This window comes from Pelophylax lessonae (genome assembly GCF_965119305.1).
Source record: "Pelophylax lessonae genome assembly, chromosome: 4".
Classification (NCBI taxonomy): domain Eukaryota; kingdom Metazoa; phylum Chordata; class Amphibia; order Anura; family Ranidae; genus Pelophylax; species Pelophylax lessonae.
Window position 1 is genome coordinate 250,225,762 of NC_138771.1, and position 27,732 is coordinate 250,253,493.

Sequence of the window (27,732 nt, forward strand, 5' to 3'; positions counted from 1 at the left end):
AACAGATCAGGGAGATCTCGTTGTCCATGTTGTCCAAAAAGGTCGCCTTTTTGGTGGCGATCACTTCGGCTCGCAGAGTGTCGGAGCTGGCGGCTTTGTCCTGCAAGTCTCCGTATCTGGTCATTCACTTGGATAAGGTGGTCTTGCGACCTAATCCTTTTCTTCCGAAGCGGGTTTCGGCATTCCATCTCAATGAGGATATTGTCTTACCTTCTCTGTGCCTAAACATCCGAAGGAGGTGAGGTTGCACTCTTTGGATGTTGTTCGGGCGATAAGGGTTTACCTTGAATCGGCTGAGTCTTTTCGCAAGACGGATTCTTTGTCCTTCCGGAGGGTCCTCGGAAGGGTATGGCGGCGTCGGCTTCTACCATCGCCAAATGGATCAGACAGACCATTGGACAGGCATATGCTTTGCAGGGAAAAGTTCCTCCTGTGCCTGTGAAGGCGCACTCTACTAGATGTCTGAGTACGTCTTGGGCCTGTCGTCATGGGGCTTCTGTGGCCCAGGTGTGTAAGGCGGCGACCTGGTCGACCGTACACACTTTCACAAAATTCTACAGAGTAGATGTTCAGGCAACGGCAGATGCTTCCTTTGGCCGCAAGGTTCTTAGTGCAGCAGTTCCTTAGGGTCCTTTGTTTTGGACCCCTGGCTGTTGGGATACGTTTTTATCCCTGGGTTATTTGTTTTTCCTGGGTTGTTGCTCCTGTTGAGCACGTTTTTTTCCTGTTGCTCAGCTGGTGTCCGTCCTTTGGTAAGGTTCCTTTCTTTGATGTGGAGACTGCGTTGCCTTACGGCGCGGCTGCGTTTCCCACCCCTCATGTTTGCACTGCTTTGGGACGTCCCCATTGTGACGAATATGAAGAGGCGGCGACTGTCGGAGGATGTAAGAGAAAACGGAATTTTTGTAAAATCTTACCTGTAAAATTCCTTTCTCTGAGTCCTCCGACAGTCGCCGCCCCCGCCCCTCTTTTGGGGTTTGGTTGTATACTCTACTGCTATTCCACTGAAACTGAGATATGTTTGCAGGAAGTAGGAGGGTATTGACTGAGGGGACCACCCCCTGTGGGTGGGATATGTTAAAAGCTTTAATGTTAACATATTCTGTTGCCTAGCTACTCCTTTGGAGCAAAGTCTAATACCCATTGTGACGAATATGAAGAGGCGGCGACTGTCGGAGGACTCAGAGAAAGGAATTTTACAGGTAAGATTTTACAAAAATTCCGTTTTTTTTCATCATATAAAGGACAGTTACTGGGCGAGGGTGGGTGCAGATAATCTTGCGCCTCTGTCTGACAGCCAGAAGTCTGCTTGTCAGATGTACACACACACGCGCCCGGTGGCTGAAGCCATCAGGAGTGTATGCAACCCCCCCAATCAGGTCCATATGATGTGTGATACAAACAGTAAGGCTTACTACATTGTTCAAAAAATTACTCATTTCAGATTATATATAGGGGCTTACTGCAGCTCAAAAAAAAAAAAAGAAAAAGCTGCTTTTACAGGCATTTGAGCTTTAATTTCAGCTTGAAGAAGTTTTTTTTTTTTTTCTGTGCACTAGCTCCTCTCAGAAATGCAAGTTTGGGGTTTTTCTGCCTGTAGGAGCTTATGCCTGAAAAGCATAGACACATTGGCTAACATGGAGGGGAGTTTATAAGCAGAATAAATGAGCGCCCAAAAGCCTGTAGGAGCGGCTTCTCTCAACTTCTTTGAGCTGCAGTGTGCATGAGCCTAAAGGTTAAATATGCCTTCCTAAGTGATTCTAGAGCCCTTTTGTGCATGATCTTATTCAGTCACTAGTGCAATATTGTGATAAAATGCATTGTAAGCTGTAGGGCAGATGGGAAATTGTAATTTTTACCCTCAATTTTTTTTTTTTGCTTTTGAGACTTTCATGTAGTATTTAGAATTTACTGCACAAATAAAATGCTGATAAATGTCTCAACCTGTCCGGCTATTTCCTACTCCTACTATCTGCCTGGCGATCCCTGAAAACTCATCTCTTCAGGGAAGCCTATTACGCTTCCCACTAATCTTTTACTACAGGGCTCGACAAACTCCAGGCGCCAGGTTGACCAGAACGTCCTGGCGCCTGGGCATCCACCAGCCCACTCACCAACTCTTATCGCCAGACGTGCCAAACATTCAGCTCTGGGTGCCGGCCGATCCTTCTCTCTCCTCCCAGCTGGTCTGTGGTTGCCCGGAAACCAGGCAGCAGGCTGTGCAGAATGCCGATGTCTGTGCCATGTGAGTGACATAATCAGGGCACCAGGCCGTGCTCCTGTTCTGAGGTGGCCACTGTCTCCTCCTCCGCAATGCCCGAGCAGGAAGCTGTTTGCTCTTCTGCTTCATGCCATGCCCAAGCCTCATAGCCGCCAAGCTGGTCTTCCTCCCCTTGTAGCCTCCCCCCACCCCCCTTGTAGCCTACCCCCCAACAGATCAGTGGACTGTCATTGCCCTGGGGAGCCGCTACTTGCATCTTCTCCTATCATTACTCCAGGTAAAAAAAAAAAAAATATATATATATATAGTATGTGTGTATATAGGGAGGGGGTAGGGTGAGCAGGCCCAGTGTGTATGCAAAGGAGGGATAATCTGGGGTGTATATGGGGGGGGGGAGGTTAAGGCGCAACAAATCACTGGTCGACAGGCAGCTGATCCAGCTCCAATACCTGAAAAAAATTTAAAATAAACGCAAGCCGCATCAGTCAATATTTCTCTCTCCCTCTCCACACTGGCAACCTCCACCAGCAGACCCACCACGCTCCCCTCTCCCTCAGCACCAGCCAATCCATGTGCACTGTGGCCCACCCCTTCTCCTTCCTGCCAGTCCTCGTGTGTGGCCTTGGAGACCAGCAGGAAGGTGAGCAGAGTCCAGCCCACATAACCTGCCACACACCATAACACACATTAAAAATTTCAGCACCAACAACCTCAAGTGTCAAATCCCCACATTCCGGGAAAAAAGATACACCTCCCCTGAAATCACTCAGTGAGAAAGCCTTCCCACCCAGCAGAATGCCCGGCTCCAGTCCCCTCCATGTGCAAATTCAAGATCTGCCATCTCCGTCATAATTAAACGCTGCTAGACAAACTGGCTCCTAACTTTTTTTGCTGGCTCTTAGATTTAAAGTAAATTTGTCAAGCCCTGTTTTTACTACTTCAGTAAGCTCATTCTCCACAGTTACAACCTTATGTACGACTTGCCCCACCATATTAGATTGTAAGCTCTTCTGAGCAGGGCCCTCTTAACCCTGTTGTATTTTATTGTAACTGTATTGTCTCTCTTATAATATAAAGTGTTGCATAAACTGTTGGCGCTTTAAAAATCCTGTGTAATAATAGAGGTAGTTGTTCTACATGTGTCCTTTTACCCATTTTTAGCCTGCCCATATTGCTGCAAGGAGCTTCTGATCATGTCCATCTAGGTCAACTTGATTGGAAAGCATGTGTGAAAGGGCCCTTAAGTCGGCTATAGACAATACAATACAATTTGTCCTTTACAACAAATAGCGCTTTCTTTTGGTGGCATTTGATCACCTGTGTTTAATTTTTGCACCATAAACAAAAAAGCCGACAAATTAAAAAAAAAAACAAAAAAAATTTACATTATGCTATAAAACATATCCAATAATTTTAAAAATCCAGGTTATTCATCAATTTACGCCAATCTGCTACATGTTTGTGGTAACAACCCAATAAGCATTTATTGGTTTGCGCAAAAGGTTTTAGCATCTACAAACTGATATTTTTATGGAATTTTTATGTTTTTTTACTAGTAATTGCAGTTTTCAGCCATTTTTAGCAGAACTGCAACATTGCGGCAGACAAATTGGACACCTGATACTTTTGACACTACTTACCAGTGACAGTAATACATTGATCAGTGCTAAAAAAAAAAATGCACTCAATGTATTGATACTGGCAGGGAAGGGGTTAACCTCAGGTTAACCTCAGGGGTGATCGAAGTGTGCTCCTAGGGAGTGTTTTCGAACTCTGTGGGTGTGGCCTAACTGGAGGAAGACAGAGATCAGTGCTTAGCAGAAACGCAAGATCTCCATATTCCTTACTGGCAGAATGGCGGTCTGTCTTGTATACATAGGTGGACTGCCGTTCTGCCTCTTGTGAACGATCCGCGGGTCCCAGCAGTCATTGCATCTGCTGGACCCGCTGATTGGTTCCCGATTTGTCTAAACAGGTATGTAATTTCCCGCAGGAGGGCCATCCTGCCGCAATATATCTGCATGGGGCAGTCCTCAAGTGGTTAAAATTCTTTATAGGCAACGGTTTAAATTCCTTTACATGTTATCGGTTTAGAGTCACGCAGGAGGTCTGATGGTAGAATTACTGCTCTCGCAGCAATACCTCACGTGTGGTGTAATCAATTTACATATGTATGCGGGAGTAATGTATGTGTTTGCTTTGCGCTTAAGCACGGGGGAATGGGGGTTGCTTTCTATATAGATGTAGCACCCTACAGGGTAGGTGCTAGGTAAAAGTATGGTGGGCCTTGGCTGCTTAACAGCAGGGCCATAATTTCAGCTGGGCTGTCATTTCTCCCAGGAGCCTGCCAAGTTTTTGGTTTATGTCCCTGTTCTATCCATTTCAAATTTTTTTTGGGGAAAAAGTCATTTTCGGTTTCGGTTTCGGTTTTCGGCCAAGGGCATCCTGCATTTTCGGTTTCGGTTTCGGCCCAAAATTTTCATTTCGGTGCATCCCTAATCACAAGGGATGAGCAACATCCCCTGTGACCGCATTGGCCATGACAATTCCTCTTTAGCCTATTAGACCCCAAAATCTCTCCTCTGGCCTCCAATGCAGCTGATCAGACACAGATCAGTCTTGAGTGGCTAATTTTCTGACCACTAGTGGCCGGTAAACAAAGAGGCGGAACAGTTGACAGTCGTCGCTTCCTGTTTCCGGGGTCATAGAGAGAGGGGAACGTCGTTGGTTCCTCTTCCTGTTCCCTGCAGCCGATACTGCTGGTCGCATCATTCCGGGGCTCTGTGATTGGACGGCGGGAGGGGAATGAGACCCCCTTCCGCCACATGCAGAAGTGATCGGGTGGCTATTTAGCCACTCTAATCACTTCTACAAAGGGAATCGTCTGCTGATCAATTCAATACCGGAATGATGCCTGTATCATCTGTGCAGGCATCATCCCAGTATACTTGCTGCCACCAGGGGACGTCCAATGGGTGGCAAGTAGTGAAGACCAAGTTAATTTATCCATTTGCCCTTTTCCTCTTAAACCCACAGTTCCCCTCCAGATGTATATCTACAGTTCATAAAGTATTCAGACTCCCTTCACTTTATCAATTTTATTATGTTGCAGCCTGATAATACTGCCCCCCCCCCCTTAATCTACACTCAGTACCCCATAATGACAAAGTGAAAATAGAATTTTAAAAATGTCTGTGAATTTTGTTAAAAAGAAAACACCTGAAATATCAACTTCGTGTGCAGGAGCTGGCATATTGGGTAAGGGAAACCAGCAGTAAACCCTTCCTACTGTGCATGTGCGAGCTGCACTGCACATTGTGAATGGTCCTGCAGTCTCTTGAGATCTGTGCGTGTTCCAGAAATATGTGCAGGCCAGTCAAGTTCCTCTAATCCGACCTTGCTCATCCATCTTTTTATGGACCTTGCTTTGTGGACTGGTGTGCAGTCATGTTGGAACAGGAAGGGGCTGTTCCCACAAAGTCGGAAGCATGAAATTGTCCAAAATGTCTTGGTACGCTGATGCCTTAGAGTTACCTTCACTGGAACTAAAGGGCTAAGCCCAACCCCTAAAACAACCCCACACCATAATCCCCCCTCCACCAAATGATTTGGACCAGTGCACAAAGACAAGTCCAAAAAGACATGGAGGATAGTTTGGGGTGGAGGAATGTGACTGGTTTGTGCAGAGTCCTCACCTTAACCTGATTGAACACCTTTGGGATGAATTGGAGAAGATACTGTGACCCAGGCCTTCTCGGTCAACATCAGTGCCTGACCTCACAAATGCGCTTCTGAAAGAATGGTCAGACATTTCTATAAACACACGTCTAAACTTTGTGGGACTGCCTTCTCAGAGTTGAAGCGGTTATAGCTGCAAAGGGTGTGCTAACTCAATATTGTACCCTACGGACTAAGACTGGGATGCCATTAAAGTTTATGTGCGTGGAAAGACAGGTGCCCCAATTTTTTTGATAATCTAGTGCATCTCTGTACTTATTCTCCATTCGGCTTCCCCTCAACCCTACCAAGTCTCTCAGTCCCTGCTGCTGAAAAACACCCCCACAGCATGATGCTGCCACCACCATGCTTCACTGTTGGGATGATATTGGGCAGGTGTTGAACAGTGAGTTTTGTGTTTTTAGAATTGAGTTTCCTTCAGACAGAACATTTAGAATTGAAGCCAAACAGTTCAGTCTTGGTTTCTTCAGACCAGAAAATCTGGTCCTTTAATTGCTTCTATGCACAGTGCGCTTTTATGTGTTTTACACTGAGAGGCTTCTGTCTAGCCACCCATAAAGCCCAGATTGGCAGAGGGCTGCAGTGATGGTTGTCCTTCTGTAACTTTGTCCCATCTCCACAGGATCTCTGGAGGTTAGTCAGAGTGACCATTGGATACTTGGTCACCTCTTAAGGCCCTTCTCCCCCTATTGCCCAGTTTGTGAACTGCTCTTGGAAGAGCCCTGGTTGTGCCAAACACCTTCCATTTCAGAATTAGAGGCCACTGTGCTCTTTGGATCCTTCAGTGCAGCAGACATTTTTTTGTAGCCTGCCCCCAGATCTTTGTCTTGCTATAATCCTGTCTTTGAGCTCTGCAAGCAGTTCCTTTTCACCTCTATGGCTTGTGCTCTGTTAAGGTATGAATTGTCAACTGTGAGGCCTTTTATAGAGTTGTTTGCCTTACCAAATCATGTCCAATCAAGTTGCGTAATTTGCCACAGGTAGACTCCTATCAAGGTGTAGAAACATCTTCACAACCATCAAGAGCAATGGGAGGCACCCAAGATAAATTTCAAGTGTTGTTGCAAAGGGTCTAAATACTTATGCCAATGTGATATTTTCGTTTTTGCTTTTTCATACATTTGCAAACATTTCTAAAATTCTGTTTTCACTTTGTTAGTATGAGGTACTGAGTGTACATTAATGAGAAAAAAAAATGTTTTTAATCAACTGTACTATTAACCTGCACCCTGAAAAAGTGTGAATACTTTATGAATTTACTGTACCTCGAACCATTGTCTGCAGCCTTAAGTGTTTATATCCAGCACCACAAGTTGCACTGTTCTGGCCACACCTGCACATTACAACCCCATGGGCTTCTATGGAGCTTTGTCCTGAAGGGAAACTGCCCCATAGCAGTCTCTGGTGCTTTATTGTGCCCAGGAGAGACTAATGGAGCTGGATGTAAAAAACAGAGGCAGACACTGGTAGAACAAGGTTCTTCTACATCTGTGGAGGGTGGGTTAAGGCCCGTACACACGATAAGAAAATTGGAAGGGAAATTTCGTCCGACTAACGATCTGCTGATTTTTGGATTGTTTTCGTTTCATTAGTACAGTTTTTGACAGAAAAAAATCTTGAGAGCAAGGCTAGGCATGCTCAGAGACGAAAGAACACATACAAAACAATCCAACACATGACATCACTCCTGAAGTAGAATTCTGTCGTATGGGAAAATTCATATGAAAATAACCTCTTCACTTTCGACATGAGACTAGCATGCAACAAAAAATGGACGACAGATCGTTCGATAATGATCGTGTGTACGGGGCTTTAGTCTAGGACTCTGGGTCAGTGTTTCAACTCCGGTCCTCAGGGCACACTAACAGGCCAGGTTTGCAAGAAAACTGAAATAAATCACAGGTGATATAATTTGCTGCTCAGTGATTGCAGTATTCTAGTCTGCATCTCTCCCTGAGGACCGCAGTTGAGAAACACTGCTCTAGGTCATGGCCAAAATGATAGTACACTTTGTCTTAATGTGCAATAATGCTTTAAAGTAAGGCAGTCATGGGAGAAACATGAAGGTTGCACTGCTATCACTATTGTGTTGGTCACTGTTCTCTGTGCTGGAGCCCTGACATAGAAAGCAAAGCCCTGCTTCAATCAAGATGGCTGCCTCCACACAGTGTGCCATCAAAGACATGATAATTCCTAAAAGGGGTAATGATCAGCTGCAGGGCGACCGCAGGCACTTCTGGTGACTAGCCCTTTTGCCCTCTGCCCTTTTTGGGCACAGCTTCCAGAGTTTACTTCCTCTTTAAGAAGTTGGTTGAATTAGTGATTTGGGTATAATAAAAAAGGGCTTTTGCCACTAGCAACAAATCAGATTTTCGCCTTAATGCGGTTGTAACCACAAAAAAAAAAAAAAAATCCTGTTGCTTTTAAAGCGTGTTCTACAGCACAGTGCTTGTGCTGTGAAATTTGGCCCTTTCTATCACCTAAAATACCTGGCTGAACCTGCCTGGTGCTGCCCTCACCTCTGTAAACTGACCACATTTTATCATGGCTGCTGAGTCCTGATACCATGGTCACTTTACGTGCCTCCGTCATACTGCTGTCTCTCCTTTGTCCTCTCTCCCTTTCTGTCAGCTGTCAGTGCCTGCCCCTCCTTTCCTGCTACTAAAATTATGTGTTTTGTTATGGAATCCCCTGTGTTGGATTACATTTTGTGCTCCAATGTATGTTGTTTATGAAAATATGTAGATGTATACCTTATTTCAAGAGCGCCACTTGGCGCTCACGTGAGCACCTGCCTCTCTTGCTGAAGTCAGTGGGGGATTCTCAGCCCCGCCCGCTATAGTTATCGGATCGGGGAGGACCATGGTGGGTGGTCATGTGAGTGGCGCTCTGAAATTGGGTATACAGCTACAGATTTTTTTTTTTAAATATACACTGGGGCACATAATGTAATATAACACGGGATTATAGCAAGAAAAAAAATTGCTTAACCCCTTCAACCTCAAATCTGCACTGGCAAAAAAAAAGAACCCCCTTGGTTGCTTTAGACCACACCTCTATTTACGTGATTCAGGTTAATTCCTCTTTTGAGGTAAAATGATTGAATAGTGGTACTAAAAGCTTCAGTAATTTCCAGCATGTTTTTGGAAATGAGCAGTTTAGTTTTGGGTATATTTATAATGTTGGTTTCTTTCTTTTAGGTATTTAATTAGTCAAGGAGCAAATGTAGGAGCAGTAAATAGTGAAGGAGACACTCCACTAGACATTGCTGAGGAGGAGGCAATGGAGGAACTGCTTCAAAATGAAGTCAACCGTCTAGGTAACAAGCTTATTTGTTACTTTGAATATATAATTGGCGTAATTGCTTTAACTGATGAAACGTTACATAGACATTGGATCCCTTATATGCAGAGCACTTGTCCAGAATTTCAACAGGATAAACAAAATCCTTTTTTAGAAGACCTTTTCTTTCTACTGTAATGTGACATGTTAGATGGTGAAAAGGAATAGCTACAATGTAAATTGTGTGGTGGAAGATTTCCTGAAATTTAGAAAAATGGATTAAAAATGTAAGAATAACCTAATTTGAATGTTAGGATAATCTAATAGGCTTTTATGCAAAATGTAAGAGACCTGATTTATAGGTGTAGTGTTAACAATTTACAATTTTTTGTAGGAATTAAACGGTTATAACACTACTTAGCATGTTGCAAATGTCTTTTGGTGCACATTAGCAAATGTGTTAAAGTAGATCTAAATCCAAGAACAAAATGTAATCTTGCAGCTTCTATGTCCTTGTATGTGGAGGCTGGATTGGATTTTTTTAGGCTATTCACTTTTTCAAGTACAAGATGTGGATCTTGAATTCGAGTGGTGGTGTTACTTTCCATGGATTGAATTAAGATCTCAAACAATGTCCTCTTTCTCAGGTATTGTATGTAAACTGCAAAGCAGTGTTTTCTCTATGTAATAGAGATGAGGAGTGGTGGAAATGTTTTGTAATCAAAATCAACTGAGCAGCCGGCCATACATTATGCAATTTTCTTGTTCAATTTCCCTCAGATTTACCTTCAACTATGTAGTGCAAGGACCAGCCTGATTGCATACAAATTAAAAGTGTTCAGGTTTGACCTCCTAGTATATGGTTTTAGTAAATCTAAAGAAATATTGTACAAGAAAATTTGTACAATGAATGTCCAGCCAAATCTGCCCCTTGATAAAGTGCAGTGAAAGAGTGTTGCCACCGTATGAAGTGTAATGTTGGCAGAATCATCAGATAAAACTAAAGAGGGAAAAAGCCTCAAAGAAAAAGTAATACCACATTTTAAGAACGAATAGGCTTTAATATGTATTATTTTTGTATTTGGATACACTTTACCTGTGGCATCCCTCAGCTTACATATCTAAATAGACAATGCAAATATACTAGGGATAGTCAACAGTTTGATAGGCACCTTAGATAAGCTGGCAACACAGGCCTCCAGCTATTATTTCACTTGCTTGCTCCCTCCCTCCCCCTGGAGGGTTTTGGGGTGGACAAGGGCCCTTCCTTGGGACAGTCGGACCCCCGGGTTCCCCTCCTTCCCGTCCAGCACCCCCCCTGCTGAGTCCCTCACCTGCCACCCCCCACCTCCACATACGCTGGGGCTGTTTGGGTGGTCTGGCAACTGTTCTGGGGTGGGTATAGGATGCTCACTAGCGATGGGGGCCAGGGGGTGCACCGCCAGCAACCTGACAATCAATGTGGGGGCTCCTGCCAGGCCCCCCCCCCGCCTGGATCTGTCTTTGAGGCCTGGTCTACTTCCTGGATCTCTGTATGCCTTATGGTGCCACCATTTTTTTGCAGCCTGTTTTCCCATTACACGGTGGCCATGTTTGTGTAGTTCAGCGGCCATTTTGCTGTAATTTGCCATTGAAAATAGCGACGGCCATGACAGTGGAGACCTATGGCTGCCTATTTCAGTGGTGGGAGCCCTTCCTCATCCCCCTGGTGCTGACATCTGGATCATTTTACTTCCTGACCGCCGGGGATCTGGATGCTGGAAGAGTCCACACTACCGATCAATGTCCTGGGAGTCCGCGCGATCAGACTGTCTGGATTGTCGGACAGATCGTCTTCAGGGTTGTCCAGTGTGTATTCAATCGGACAGTGCCACAGCCGTGGCTTATGTCAATCACCAAGGGGATACGAGAAGTTTCCTGGCAGGTCTGGAGGTGTAGCCGGCATTCTAAGGTGGGCAGAAAGGTTCGTTCCAGCCCTCTCTGCCATACACATTCCCAGGGTGGAAAATTGGCAGGCAGATTACCTCAGTCGGCAGGCGTTGGACCAAGGGGAGTGGTCCCTTCATCCAGAGGTCTTTCATCAGCTGTGTCCTCGATGGGGCACCCTTGAGGGGGATCCATTGCCGTCTTGGCTCAACAGAAAGGTGCAGAGGTTTGTGGCTCAGTCAAGGGATCCTCTGGATGCCACAGAAGCGCTGGTGGCCCCATGGGGGTCAGTATTTTACACCTTCCCTCCCAGACTTCTACGCAGGATCAAGGCAGAAGGGACTCGATCAACTTAGTGGCTCCGGACTGGCCTCATCAGGCTTCGTACGCCGATTTGGTGCTGCTGGTCTCCGAGGTTCCTTGGAAGCTTCCTCTCAGGAAGGATCTGTTGTTCCAAGGACCAATCTTGCATCCTGCTTTACAGCTGGCTGTGACGGGTTTAATTGTGGAACGCCAGGTGCTGAAGGATGGGGGTTTATCTGAATTGGTGATAGCTACACTGTTGAAAGCTAGGAAATCCTTTTCTAGCAAGATCCACAATCATACGTGGAAGACGTACATTGTGTGGTCAGTCGCTTGGGGTTCATCCTTGCTCCTTCTTGGATGCTCGGATCTTAGGCTTCCTTCAATGGGGGGTTTAACAGAAGTTGACCTTGAGTACCATGAGGGGCCAGGTGTCGGCTTTGGCGGTCGTCTTCCTTTGTCCACACACTCCCTGGTCCGTACCTTTCTTCATGGTGTCCGACATTTGGTCCCTCCATTGCTGCTTTGGGATCTCAATTTGTTGCTTTCAGCTCTACAGAAGCCTCCCTTTGAAAATGGAAGGGAGATTCCCCTGCTTACGCTGTTCCAGAAGGTGACCTTTTTGGCTATCACCTCTGCATACAGGGTGTCGGAACTGGCGGCGTTATGTCATTCACCCTATCTGGTGATTCACAGGGATAAGGTGGTTCTTCGCCCCTGTCCGCCTTTCCTTCCTTCCAAAGGTTGTCTCTGATTTTCATTTGAATGAAGACCATATGTTGCCTTCCCTGTGTACCAGGCCTAAACATCTGAAGGAAATTGCTTTGCATGCCTTGAATGTGGTCCGGGCAATTAAAGTGTAGCTGGCAGCTACGGAGTTTTTCAGGAAGTCTGACTCACTATTTGTGCTCATGGTTGGACCTTAAAGGATTGTCAGCTTCCTCTGCTACCATTTCCAGATGGATCAGACAGACGGTGGTTCAGGCCTTTTCCATCAGGGGTCAGGTTCCTCCTTTCCTTGTCAAGGCGCACTCAACTAGGGTGCTTAGTGCCTCTTGGGCCTTCCGTCATCAGGCATCAGTGACGCAGGTTTGCAAGGCGGCCACCTGGTCGTCGGTGCGCACTTTTACTAAATTGTATAAAGTAGATGTATTGGCATCTCTGGATGCTTCCTTTTGGCCGCAAGGTTTTGCAGGCTGCTGTTTAAGAGGAATACAAATAAGAAAAATCCACGCTTTAAAATGAAATGTATATAAAGAAGCTGCTGGCTTGATATAATATTGACGATATTATAAATATAGTTCATAAAGCAGCGCTTAAAAAAAAAAAAATAGAGCAGAAAGATCTGTCACCAGCTTCCGTGCAGATGGACACTGAAATACTCACCTTGGTTAAAACTGCTTACCAGAAGGTAAAACATAGGACTCCTGACAAATCCTCTTCATCAGAACAGGATCACTTCATATAGGGCAACACAACGTCCATAGATTCACTCAAGAATGAGGGAGAGAAGGTAAACGAGATCCAGCAAAAAGGAAAAATAAAACTCATGGTGTAGTATTGATAAAATGAAGGGTCATATCACCAGATAGTAATGTAGAACGCTGGAAGATGTCACCAAATATAAACAGTGCAAAAATTACTCAGCACCACAGCATCAAACTGCTTACCAGAAAAACAAAATATAAGGCAACCTATCAATGGACTCCTGGCCGTCTGGATTTCCTCACATGGAATCGATTTGACTCATAGATGCATGCATAACAGGGTGATCCAAACAAATCCATGCATCAAAGGTAGCCAGCAAATACCAAGAAAATAAATAGCCTCATAGCGCAGTATGTTGATAACCGCATATGAAGATTTATTGCGAACTACTTACAATCAGTAGAAGATAAGAGTAGTGTACACAATCCAAATCGAATTCTGCGTTTCCCAGCGTGTCTATGCTTGTGTGGGAAGGTCACCTGATGTGTTCGGCCAATCAGCTGTTGTCTGACCTCAGTTTGAAATACTCACCTTGGTCAACAGTGTCCATCTGCACAGAAGCCGGTGACAGATCTTTCTGCTCTGTTTTAAGTGCTGCTTGTGAACTTTATTTTGCTGTTTGAGGTCCTGATCCTCTTTGAGGGTGTTTTTCAGGTGGGCTTCGGTTGTTTGGTTGAGCCCCTTCTGCCTGGTTGCTTAGTGTTTAGCTTTGGGAATTTTTCAGTTCCCAATCCCACCCCTCATGTTTAACACTGTTTTGGGACGTCCTAATGGTTATGAATACCAGGAGCTGTCCAATGAACGAAAGAGAAAATGGGATTTTTGACTTACCCTAAAATCCATTTCTCTGATGTTCATTGACAGACACAGCACCCACCCCTCTGTGGAGTTATTCTCCTGACACTGCTTGTAACAAAACTGAGTTTGCTATAGCAGAAAGGGAGTATACTCCCTGGGACTACCCATGGGTGTAGCCAGAATTCTTTTCTGCCTAGTGTCCTACTCCTGTAGGAGGCAGTATAACCCAATGGTTATAAATACCAGGAGCTGTATCTGTCACTGAACATCCGAGAAATGGATTTTATGGTAAGTCAAAAATCCCCATTTTTTATTTATTTTTTTTTATTTTTTTTAGAATTGTTGCTCTTTCTGTTTATAGCGCAAAACAAAAAAAAAAAATTGCAGAGGTGATTAAATACCACCAAAAGAAAGCTCTTTTGTGGGGAAAAAAATGACCGCACAATAGTCAAAATGATGCAGTGCTGTATCGCAAGAAATGGCCATGTCATAAAGTGGGTAAAACCTTCCGGTCCAGAAGTGGTTAAAGGGTAACTTTTGTGTGGGGGCAAAAAATGCGCATAATTGCGACACAAGTCATTTTGTAATTGAAGGTTACTAAAAATTACCTTTCCCTTTCAATCTGCTGCACTGTAATTTTCTGTAAAATGAAATGTGGCTACCTTGAGGTATTCTGTACAGAACACCCCCCCACCCAGAAACATTTCCTGGTTGTGTGATTGGCTTTACTGATTTTCTCAGAAGTCTGCGCAAAGATACAAGTCAGATTCTGAGCATCCCCTGCAACAAAAATGTAATTTTTGGTGAGATACTCCCAAAGAGAAATTACGTCTAAAAGAATAGACCCTGCCACTTTCTTCATTAGAGCCCTGCTGGTGCAGCAGCTGACTGTTAATCACAAAACCACTCCCATACAGATTCATTTTGCACATGGACGCAGACAAACTACTATTTCTCCACAATAACAAAAGGTAGAAATCAGCAACTAAGTTTGGTACAATCCTTGCAATTTACACATCACCCAAAAGGGAATTGTTTTTCTTTCAACAAAAGTTTGAGTTACACTTTAAACCCACTAAAACCACAAACCAAGTATTCAGACGCTGGTAAAAAAAGTGTGGAAAAGTACTGGATATCCAGCTGCGGCTGAGAGGAAAACGTGAACACCAAGAAAGGTGCATAAAAAAATAAACACAAACTTCCTCAATATGGTAGCGCTGGGGGTGTAAGTTTATGCAACTAAAACGTACCCAAAAATCTCCAAAGGTGACACTTTAAAAGCCAGTATGAATGTAGCTCTTAAAATAAATAAAATAAAAAAATGTCTAAGCCTACAGTTCTAAAACTTGCTGCTACTTCTACTTCAAAAACTCATTCCTTTCGCTGGTCTCTGGCGTTGGGACTTAAAGCTCAGACCCCAGCTCCAGTTCCATAAGAAACCATAGAGGCCAAAGCTCACTATGCCAGGAAACAAGTCCTCTTCATCCTAAAGGGGCACACCCACTCTCTCGAGTGGGAGAATGTTTGCAGAGGTGTGACAGGGAGAGCTTGCGGACAGTTGGGTCTGCAGCATAGTGGTTTGCGACTTACGGCTGGGGATTGAAGAGCTTCCCACTGCATGCTTTGTAATGTTTTTGAATCCGCAAAAAGGTTTGCTCCTCTGCAATCCCTGTTATCTTTGTGTAGTGATCATTCCAGTTCCCGAGGACAAAAGGTTTCCTAGTTTCTACTAAAACCTTTCATGGTTCAGAAACAGGGTGGTTAATGTTCATCCAATCTTGGATCTCAAGAGACCTTACAAGTTTGTGAGTGCAGTAGTTCTGGATGTTGTTGATGCAGTCAGTGATGGCCTCTTTCCAGCATGGAGATTTTCTTTTTCCATCAGTTGATACCAAAGACTCTTATCTGCACCTTCCAGGTTTTCCACCTCACCAAAGGTTTTAGTGGAGGACAATGCCTTTTTGTGTTAGCCCTGCCATTTTGGCCTGTCTGCAATTCTGAGTGTTCACCAAAGTTCTAGTTCTGGGGTCCTGCGTACTCGGGGTATCCCTGTTATAGGATACCTGGATAACTTTTGGAGGAACAATTCACTATGCTAGAGACCAATGTGTCTCAAATGGCGCAAACACTGGGAGAGGTTCAGATGGGATCTGAATTTACAGAAGTCGCCTTGCCCCAACCCAGAGGGTGAGATATTTGGGTGTATTTAGGACCCTAGATACTGTCCAGGAAAGAGTGACTCTCCCTCTGGATGCAGGTGGACTTACTAAAATTCCTCAATTTGCTTTTGCATTAGGGTTCTGGAATAGTAGCCTCCTTTGAGATGGTGCCCTTTGCCCTGTTGTGTTGGAATGTCTGGGTGGCAACAGAAGGACCTAGTTAGTCCTTGGAGTCCCTAATGTAATACAACCCCAGCACAAGACTTTGCTTGGAGTTGTGGATCTAATCATGGATGCTGGGAGGTGGGTAAAATCTTTCCTCCAATATTCTGGAGTGTCCCAGTAATTTTCACGAGCCTCATGAGCTGGAGTTGGATTTCTGGACAAGCTCAGTCCAGAATTCCATGTTTCTGCACGGTTTGCTGTTACAGCGTCTACATCACTGGATTTGAGTGAGATGCCGATAATTGACGGCCCCAGCCTGGCCCAGGAGAACTTGGTATTCTGATGTGAACATGTCTGTGGATAACTCTTTGAATCCTTCTGGATCGATCGACCTTTTGCCCTATGGTAACTGGCTGTTAAAGTAATGGTAAAGACAGACCTTTTTATCTTAATGCATTCTTTGCATTAAGATAGTCTTCTGTGTGCAGCAGCCGCCCTCAGCCCCCCTTATGCTTACCTGGAGCCTCCTCTAGATCCAGCGATGTTGTAGGAACCCGGGACTCCACTCATTGGCTGAGACAGCAGCGGGGCGCCATTGGCTCCTGCTGCTTGTCAAATTTAGTCAGCCAATGAGGAGAGAGGGGGTGGGCCGTGGCTGTGTCTGAATGGACACGCGGAGCTGTGACTCAGGTGCCCCCACAGCAAACAGCTTGCTGTGGGGGCACTCAATAGGGAGGAGCCACAAGCCACAGAGGGAGGATCTTGGCTGCTCTGTGCAAATCCACTTCACATAGGAGGTAAGTGTTACATGTTTGTTATTTTGAACAAAAAAAATACAAAAAAAAATTTACAATCAATTTGAAGCCATGAGAGTCTCTAATTCAGTCATTTCTCCCCTATTGAATGCTTGGTAGACAAATTCATGGGAGATTTAACATTAGAATTTGTAAATCTTATTTTGCTAAATGTGTGTAGTTGGAGGGAGTTCATTCTCGCAAGTATGTTGTGGATCACATTCTAGCTTTTGTCCAATCTGTTGATATGGAATATGGTTTGAGTATTTTCAAGGGTCAGATTTAGACTTTGTTGGTTTTGGTTCAGAGACCGATTGCTTGACATTATGTGGTGTGTTGTAGGAATCGAACAATATCTGTTTTTTTAGGGCCGATACCGCTTTTTTTTTTTTTTTTTTTTGGCCACCCTTCAGGCCAATAGATTTTACGTGCTGATATTTTGTACATTTACCGTTTTTTTTATTTTTACAGTCCTTGTTAAAATACTTTTTTTTTTTTTTACTTTTATTGGTGTCACAAGAAATGTAAACCTCTCTTGTGACAGTAATAAGCAGTGACGGGTACTCTTTATGGAAGGATCTGGGGTCTATAAGACACCAAACTCCTCCTCTGCACTTAAAGGCATTAAAGTTTGGCTGTTTTGAATACTGTCCTTATTTAAAAAAAAATAAAAAAATCTGGCGCCTTTAAGGCTCCATGTACACGGGACGCTGGAAATGGCCGTTTAGGAGCAGTTGGGCGTTTTTTTTCCAGAAGCCCCTGAACGCAGCTCCATGTTATCTTATTTGTCCGTGTACACATGGTCGTTTACAGTCATTTGCAGGCAGTTGCGTTCAGGGACTTTTTTTAGAACACAATTATTTGCGTTCGAACGTGTGTTTCCCGGCGTTTCAAACGCAGAAACGGGGCCGAACGTGACTAAACGTGATGAACCTACGTTCAGCCACGTTATACGTTTTTTTTGTTTTTTTTTCCATTCAAAATCAATGGTTCCCTATGGGAGCCTATTGATTTGAATGGAAGTCGCACCGCAAGTCGGATCCGACTTGCGGCGCGACCTGCACTGTGAGAATCTTGAGGGGGAACTCCACACTAAAAATGGGAAAACTGCGTGGGGGTCCCGCCCAGGTTCCAAACCAGGCCCTTCGGGTCCGGTATAGAATTTGAGGGTAGCCCCACGCCGAAAAAACGGCGTGGGGTCCCCCCCAAAATCCATACCAGACCCTTATCCTAGCATGCAGGCCAGGAAAGGGGAGGGGACGAGCGAGCGGCCCCACCCCCCCTGGACCACACCAGGCCACATGCCCTCAACATGGGGGGGGGGGGGTGTTGGTGCTTTGGGGCAGGGGGAGCTCTGCACCCCCCACCTCAAAGCACCTTGCCCAGGAGGCCCCACCCCCTCATGTCACAGATGACGTCATCTGTGACATGAGGGGGCGGGGCCTCCCGATGACATCATCGGGGGCCACACCCCTAATGGCTGTATAATAAGCTGCAGAGACCGGCATAATCACCGGAGACGTCGTCGTCGGAGGACCGGAGGAAGAAGAGCCAACAGCAAAAGAGCAGAAGACCGGAGAGAAGAAAAAAGAGAGGACAGCAAAAGAGCAGAAGACCGGAGAGGAGAAGACAAGAAGAGCCGGATGAAGATTTTTAATAAACTTTCCAAAATGTCTCCTGTCATTTCCATACACTGCCTTTTATGTGGTGAATGAGTAGGGGTACAGTGTACCCCATACCCATTCACATATGGAGGGGGTCCGGGATCTGGGGGGCCCCCTTGTTAAAGGGGGCTTCCAGATTCCAATGAGCCCCCTGCCCGCAGGCCCCCACAACCACCGGCCAGGGTTGTGGGGATGAGGCCCTTGTCCTCATCAACATGGGGGCAAGGTGCTTTGAGGTGGGGGGTGCAGAGCTCCCCCTGCACCAAAGCACCAACACCCCCCCCCCCATGTTGAGGGCATGTGGCCTGGTGTGGTCCAGGGGGGGTGGGGCCGCTCGCTCGTCCCCTCCCCTCCCCTTTCCTGGCATGCCGGGCTGCATGCTCGGATAAGGGTTTGGTGTGGATTTTGGGGGGGACCCCACGCTGTTTTTTCCGGCGTGGGACTACCCTCCAATTCCATACTGGACCCGAAGGGCCTGGTTTGGAACCTGGGGTGGGGGGGGGGGGCCACGCAGTTTTTTTCCCATTTTTGGCGTGGAGTTCCCCCTCAAGATTCTCACAGTGCAGGTCGCGCCGCAAGTCGGAACCGACTTGCGGTGCGACTTCCATTCAAATCAATAGGCTCCCATAGGGAACCATTGATTTTGAATGGAGGCAGAAAAACGCTGCTAAAAGCAACGTGGCCAAACGTGCAATAACGCAAATGGAAAAAGCTACTGAAAGCACGTTTAACAGCTGCTTTTTCCCGGCGTCAGAAATAGCTTTGCAGGACATTTTTTCTAACGTCCCGTGTACATGGAGCCTAAGGCTCCAGTAACCGGAAGTGATATGAGATTGCTTCCGGATCACTATATCTGGACCAGATCCGAGCCGATTCTGGCTTTGCACGGGTCTTCGGGCAGCCGAAGATTTGTCGGCTTGTCGCTTGGGCCTCCCGGGTGAGATGGGAGACCCGGGCGCAGTGGCGGAAAGGGGGGGGGGGGGAAATCTAGCGGGTCTTCAGCTGCTTTGTACTAGCAGCCGACTGTCAGCTCTAAAAAAAAAAAAAAAAAAAACGGTACCCGGATGATGCCTGTCGCTGCTGGCATCAATACGGTACAACAACTTGAAGCAATATCGGTCAGAACGGCAAGTTTCTGACTGATACCGATACTTAAAAAAAAAAAAAAAAAAAAAAAAAAATTGCATATTGGCCCGACCGACAATCGGTCTATCTCTAGTGTGTTGCTTTTGTGCAAGGCATGGACCCTCAGCTTGGTACTTTCTGTATTGCAGAACTCTCCTTTTGACCCATCCAGTGTATTTCTTTTGTCTTTCTGACATGTAAGGTAAATTTTCTAGTTGCCATTACTTTGACTTCAGGAGTTTATGAATTGGCTGCTTTTTCCTGTAAGGTATCATTCCTGGTGCTCCTCCATGACCAGGCACTACCCCCAATTCCCCAAAAAGTTGGGACACTGTAAAATCTACGTAAAAAAAATAATTTCAAACGTCAAACTCATATTTTATGCAGTGTAGAAAATAAAAATCTCAAAAAGCTGACAAAGCACAACCCAGTTCCAAAAATGTTGAGAGGGGGCAATATTTTTCACTGTGTAATATCCTCTCTTAACACTCTAAACATCTGTGAACTGAGACCAGTTGCTGTAGTTTTGGTATAGGAAGGTTGTCCCATTCTCGCCTGAACATATGCTGCTCTAAAACCTGAATATATCTTTCAGCATCGATTTGGTATTGTGCCTTTCTAGTTGTGCAAGCTGCCCATTAGATGTGTGTTAATGGGCCCCATTACTGTCAGAGATGCAGGCTTTTGAGCAAAATACCAAGCCGGAAGGGGCCCTCCCCTCTTTAGTCTTGAGGACGTGGCACCCAGAGTTCCTAAAGTCTTTCTCTTTTTTGTTCATTTACAGACACAGCTCCTGATCGTCTTAACCATTGGGTTATACTGCCCCCTACAGGAGTAGGACACAAGGCAGAAAAAAAGTCTGGCTATGCCTATGGGCAGTCCCAAGGGGTATACTCCCTCTCTCTGCTATAGGTACTCTGTTATTCTTCTGCCTAGTCAGGAGTAAGGACCTTGTTCCTTGCTGAGATCTCTGGTCCTGGCAATTTTTTCTTTAGATAGATTTTTTTTTTTTCCTGTTTTTTTCCCTGTGGGAACTACAATCAATTGCCGGACTGGGCGACGGACTGAATAAACTAGATCCAATGGTCACCCCTGTCTGGCTAGCGAGTGCACACAGACTCAGCTCTGCGCTAGTTTGGCCGTGACATAGCCCCACTGGACGGGGCTGGCCTGCAATTTTAACTCCTCACGAGGTCGCAAACAACTGGGTCTCGGCCCGAGTCGCAGCATTCCTCCTGGCCAACAGTCCCCCAATATAGATGGAGAAGAGGTTCTGTCTGGAGCGGTGCCTGTCTGGTTCCTAGTATGGTAAGGAACTGTCCCCCCCCCTCTCCCCCCTGGAGCGTTTTGGGGTAGACATGGTCCCCTCCTTGAGACGGTCGGACCCCTCGGGTTCCCTCTCCTTCCCATTGGGCACCCCCCCCCCCCTCATGGGGCTTCCCCTCCACTTGCGCTGGGGCTGTAGGGGTTGCCTGCTCCACTTCCTGGGGTGGAGGCAGGGGGTGGTGCTGGCAATCGGTTGGGGGGGTGGGGTGCGCCGCCGGCGACTGGGCAATTGACTTTGCGCTGGGCTGTACCTGGTGGGGGTTCCTGCCAGGGGCCCCCCTTCCTGCTTGTCCCGTTTTCTGAGGCCTAGGGATCCCTCCTGGGTCTCCCCTGAGAGCCTTGTGGTGCCTTGCAGGGCTGCCATTTTGCTGTAGCATGTGTGCGCCATGTTTTAGTCCAGCCATTTTACATTGGTTTGCTGTTTGAAAATAGTGGCAGCCATGACAGTGGAGCCTTTTGGGTGGCGATTTCTGCAGTGGGAGCCCCTCATCCCCTGGTGCTGACTCCTGGATCTTGTCACTTCCTGATCACCACACGTGGAGTGCAGATTATCCTGGTGGCTGCAGGTGCCTGTTTCTGCTGGGTGGGGAGTCTGGTGGGGTCCTCTCCCTCTGCTGTTGGGTCGATTAGGGGACTCAACCATGGTACCTGTTGAGTCCCAGGCTTTTAAGGTCCTAGCTGACTGGAAGGCAGAGGCTGTGGCCCGCAATATGTACACTGTGGCTGGTTCGGCACTGAGGCCAATATTTACCATTGCACTGGTGTCGCAGACTCTGAGTGGGCTAAGCTTTTATGCTGTGACGTGGAGCTCGCTCCCCCCCCCCCCACCTTTGCTGAGCTGGCAGACCAATTGGTCCAGGAGCTGCAGTTTATCTGTGATACCTCCTTGGACGCGGCTCCCCTAGTTGCTAGGCTCTCTGATTCGGCAGTGGTCCTTTGGCGTGTCATTTGGCTCAAATGCTGGTCTGCTGACCAGACTTCTAAAAAGGCCTTGACTACCGTTCGATGTCTTGGAACAGCGAGCGATTAGACTGTGCCTGGAACATTGGAAGGATCGTCTTCAGGGATGTTCATTGCGCATTCAATTGAACAATGCCACGGCTGTAGCTTATGTTAATCCCCAGGGGGGCACAAGACGTTTCCTGGTGTCTCTGGAGGAAGCCGGCATTCTGGGGTGGGCAGAAAGGTTTGTTCCAGTCCTCTCAGCCGTACACCTTCCTGGTGTGGAAAGCTGGCAGGCGGACTACCTCCAGTAAAGGGGAGTGGTCCCTTCCTCCGGAGATGTTCAGCAGTTGTTTCTGGTGGGGCATCTCCGAGGTGGATCTGTTGGCGTTCGGTTCAACAGGTGCAGAGGTTTGTGACTCTGTCACAGGATCCTCTGGCGGGATGTCGCAGATGTGCTGGTGGCCCCGTGGGGTCAGTATAGTCTAATTTATGCTTTCCCTGCCAAGACTTCTACACAGGATCAAGGCAGAAGGGATTCCGGTTATCTTAGTGGCCCAGGCTGGCCTCGCCTGGCTTAGTACGCCGATCTGGTGGGGCTGTTTGCCGACATGGAAGCTTCCTGTCAGGGAGGATCTGCTGTCCCAAGGACCCATCTTCCATTCTTCATATCACCTTAATGAAGACACGAGGTCCCTGTGTCACGTGTAGGGGAGGGGCAAGGACGGACGGAATGCTGTACTGACCGAGCCTGTGTCTGAGAGGTTGGCTGCTGCTTTCGCCAGGCTGTTAGTCTCACCACACCTCCACAATATCTACCTATTTATGGATGCCTGTGATAGATTGGTGCACTGTAGCACCTTTTAAAAATGCGAGTAAGATTGACACATTCATTTAATACAATTTTAAAAGGATTTTAGCACTATATAGTTTCTTTTCCTTCTATATATGATACGATTGCTGTGTACCTGAAGGAGCTATTCCCTATGAAGGATCCCCATCTGGGGGGATTGAATAGATTCCATCCAAGGAGTTACTAAGCGCTTTTTGACTTAAAGGGCAAAGTCACACTTATCAAGGTGAGCACCCAATCACAAGGGGGTGCACAGGTTTTTGGGAGAGCTCTTCGCTGTCACCTTTGGAGCACTTGTCACTTTGTGGCTTTATATCTGCTCGTATTCAGCACTACTGGCAACTTTGAAGAATTGCCTGCCCAAGAATACAGTTCTCCAGCCTGCCCTAAGCCCTCTGCCAGGCATTTAGCAGTGCAGTGTCTTTCTGGAATTTTTGGTGCCCTGACGAAGCAAAAACTGCGAAATGTGTTGGCTTACCGGGGACCGTCAGACTGCACACATGTTTAGATCCCAATGATTTTGGTATACTGTATCTACCACCTACAGTGGAAAATTATGGATCTAATTTTTATGTTCATGTAATATGTGGTGTTATGTTTTCTGTCTTTTTCTGTCTTGTTCTTAATAAAGCTGTATATTTTTTAACAAAAGTGTGAATACTTGTTTGCTTCCCCTCCACTGATGCTGATATAGTCCCGATTTTCTGTCCTTTTTTTAATTGAATTTTTTTTGGCTAAATGTACATCTACACCTTTGTATATTGGGACTTCTCTGCACAAAACGGGACTTTACACACGTGTGTTTTATATTAATTTATATAATTTATTTTTATTTGTAATTATTTTACACAATGGTATTTCACATATTTTCTCACTTTTATAATATCTATTTGAGTCACATTTATATTTGGTCACTGATTGATTCACTATTAATTGCGCAGCATTTTTATATATATATATATATATATATATATATATATATATATATATATATATATATATATATTGTAATTGCACTTGTGAGATAGTGGAGTGCTTGCAGCAATTAATCATACCCTGGTTGTTCGTGGGATTTTACTGATTGCATCTTTCATCCTGCTTTGCAGTCGCTGGCTTTTGAAGGCTTGGCTGTGTAACGCCAGGTGCTGATAGAGGTTTATCTGAGTCAGTGTTTCCAACGCTGTTAAGTTGGGAAATCTACTTCTGGAAGGATCTACCATCGGACGTGGAAGACGTACATCCATGGTGTTAGTCTCTTAGGGTTCATCCTTGCTCTTTCATTGGTTCAGCTCTTTACCTTCAATGGGGTGATTGAGCAGAAACTGGCCTTAAGTACTATCAAGGGCCACGTGTCGGCCTTGGCGATCTTTTTTCAACGGCCATTTATTCAATGAGTTAGCCACTTGGCCCCTCCAGTGCGGTCTCTGATGCCGTCTTTTGGACCTCGTTTTGATGCTCCAGAAGCCTCCTTTTGAGAATCTTCAGGAGACTCCCCTGCTTGTGCTGTCCCAGAAGGTGGCCTTTTTGGTGGCTGTCTGCTCTGCGCGCAGGGTGCCGGAATTGGCGGCATTATCCTGTCGTTCACCTTACTTGGTGATTTACAGAGATAAGGTGGTTCATCGCCCCTGTCTCTTTCCTTCCAAAGGTTGTCTGATTTTAATTTGAATGAAGACATTGTTGCCTTCCCTGTGTCCCAGGCCTAAACTTGCCCTGCACTGTTTGTGCTCACGGATGGGCCTTGGAAGGGGTTGTCCACTTCCTCTGCGACCATTTCCAGATGGATCAGACCGACGGTGATTCAGGTCTATGAACATCAGTGAAATGGATTTTATGCTAAGGCTGGCCATACACTATACAATTTTCTTATTCAATTTCCTTTAGATTTACCTTAAACTATGTAGTGCAAGGGCCTGCCTGACTGCATACAAATTGAAAGTGTTTAGGTTTGACCCTATATTACATGGTTTTGGTAAATCCTAAAGGAAAGTTGAACAAGAAAATTGTATAGTGTATGGCCAGCCTAAGTCAAAAATACCATTGTTTGGGTTTGTCTAACCACAGAACAGTTTTTTCCACTTTCTGGATCATGTTCAGTGGCATTTCTGGATCATGTTTAGATATTACTTCTTCTTTGCATGAAAGAGCTTTAACTTTTTTGGATGGCATGGCGAGGTTCAATGATTTTTTTTTTTTTGGGGAAGTATTTCTGAGCCCATGCAGTGATGTCCATCAGATTCATACCTGGTTTTTAGTGCAGTGCTTTCTGAGGGCCCGAAGATCATGGGCAGACCATTGTGTCTCGGCCTTGTCCCTTGCGTACAGATTTCTTAAGATTCTCAATCGTTTCATGATCTATATTACTGTAGATATGTAGAGAGATATTTAAAGGCTTTGCAATGTTACGCTGAGGAACATTATTCTCAAATGCTTTTCTAGACCATTCAAATTCAGCTTTTCAGATTGGTGAACCTCTGCCCATCTTTACTTCTAAGATACATTACGTTCTTTTTTTATGTAGATTGTACACTGCTTTCTAACTTTTGAAAATTGAGTTTTTAGTTGCATGGTCTCAGCCATCATTTTCACCCAAGATGGTTTCTTCTATTTTATTTCAACCAAGACATTGTGTTCCCATCTTTCTGTTCTAAGCAGCAGATGCCGGTTGGATGACAAGACTCTTTACACTTAGATGTGGTTTGTGCTGTTAGGTGTTATCAGTCTAGTACTGTGATTCGCCAGATTTCCTTTGTGCTTTCTGAAGGCCCAAATTAGTTGCTTGCAGCTTCCAAGTCTATAATTTCTCGATGGATCCGTTGGCTTATACCTGGGGCTTTTTGTTGATATTGGCCATGCTGAGGGATACTACCTCCGATCGGTAGTTACAGGCTGCTATGTGAGGTTCTAACCTGTTTTGGTTTAGCTGTTTTTGGCCAGTTGGATTCTTCTTTCACTTCCCTCACATTCAGTGTTTTGGGATGTTCCTATCATTATGGATATGAAGATGCTTTGGTCTAAGAACCCCTAATCTGGGATGCTGTCTGGTGGGACTTTGTTAGAAACTTCTCCTCACGTACCATCCTGCTAAAACTAGCCAACAGACAAACATAGTAAAAATCTGATTGTGGTTATAGACTTCCCCTATTCTATTACTACTACTACTACTACTACTACTACTAAAATGTTTGATGTTTATAGCTGCTGGAGAGTTCCCCTCACTTTAGAAAAAAATTTGGCTTGACAGTTTAATCATAGTTTAATCACTTTTGTTCTTCCAAATCTAGCATTTCTCTACAGAAACAAACCTTAGGGCAGGGATATGCAAACTGTGGCCCTCCAGATGTTGCAGAACTGCAAGTCCCATGAGGCATAGCAATACGCTGACATCCACAAGCATGACACCCAGAGGCATGTTTAGTTTTGCAACAGTTGGAGGGCCACAATTTGCATATCCCTGGCCCTAGGGGATGCCCAGTTGACATCCAAATATAATTTTTGTGTTCCTGGAACATCTTTTGTAAGGTTCTAAACTGAGTCAGGGAAATAGATGCTTTGCTTTGAACTAATCCTATCACCTAATTCTTATGTTGGTTATTCTGCGCTAATATGGGTACACACAAAGTGAAATGCATTTTTATGGGCTACATAGTCTACATGGTGGTGCAGTTTGATGCCTGTAACATCGCTGATGTGTTGGTGTGTGAAAGATTGCCTACATTTCCCTTTTTTCATGTAGAAATTTTCATGTAGAAATTTTCATGTATATATGCTTTAGACCTGCGTTGTGACTCATTTTCAAGACTGACAACATACCCACTGCTAACCGGCAATGTGTGGCCTGCCTTCTTTGAGCACTATGTATTAACCTGCATATCGGAGTTCAATTTTGAACATCAGATTAGCCATCACTTTAAGACTCCATTCACACTGCCGCGACCAGAAAGTCACCTCATAAGGGGCGACTTGTTAGCGAGACTTTCAGTGCGACTTGTATGATAGACGACTTTGTATTTGGCCAATCAGAATATGATGGCTCTGGGTCATGCTCAATCACACAAAAAAAAGTTCTTAATTGTAGTTTTTGATAGAGAGCCAATTATTGAAAAAATTATTTTAAAAAAAGTTTTTGTCACCCTGGCATAAAAGGAGCGGAGCCCCATCCCTGCTCTACTAATAATTCTAAGAAAAATTATCTTTTTCTTATGGCGGTCACCCTGACATGGATGAGTTCTGTCACCCTGGCATAGCAGTCAGTTCACCCTAAACTACACTACGGTCACCCTGACACTTAACATTTTCCCTACAGAAACTAGATTATTGAATCGAACTATAGTGGTATATAGTACCCTAACTACACTGCATATCCCTTGCCTCACACTAAGTGTCCACCAGTGCCACGTATTAGTGCCACAAATCAGTGTCCACCAGTGCCACATATCAGTGTCCACCAGTGCCACTCACACAGACCGGCAGGAGATAATGGTATATAGGAACTGTAGGCATGGCTGCAGTGTGGGGCATGCCTGGTTAATTTTTCCTTCTTCCTGGAAAGTCGGATCACAAGTCACTTCAAATAAGATAAGGATCCAACTTGGAGACGACTCCCATTGAAGTCTATTGGGACAAGTCGGATACAAGTTGCCTCAAAGTAGTACAGGACCCTTTTCTGAAGTCGGAGCAACTTCAGTAGTGCCAATTAAGACGGCTCTCATTGATTTACATTGCTATTGTTATGTCAAGCGACTTGGGGCGACTTGAGGGCACACAAGTCGCCTGACAAGTCACGGCAGTGTGAATGGACTCTAAAGGCTCTAGCCTGGCTCATGCATACAAGTTTTTTGTTTGTAAATTTGTTCATCTGAATTTTCACAATGTAGTGCAGTGAGATTAGAACGCTTGTTGGGCTTCTATTGCGGTCTGTGCCCATTTAGGGAGATTCTCCTTCTCCCCA

The 27,732-nt window shown here is 45.4% G+C and overlaps 1 protein-coding gene across 1 annotated transcript in view; it reads left to right on the forward strand.

Annotated features, from left to right (window-relative positions):
• PPP1R12A (protein phosphatase 1 regulatory subunit 12A) overlaps positions 1-27,732 on the forward strand; it is a 297,833-nt gene that overhangs the window by 74,871 nt on the left and 195,230 nt on the right. Inside the window, exon 3 of the mRNA XM_082254983.1 lies at positions 9,160-9,278. Within this exon, the coding sequence (XP_082111109.1) occupies positions 9,160-9,278 (119 nt within the window). The remainder of the gene's footprint in view (positions 1-9,159; positions 9,279-27,732) is intronic.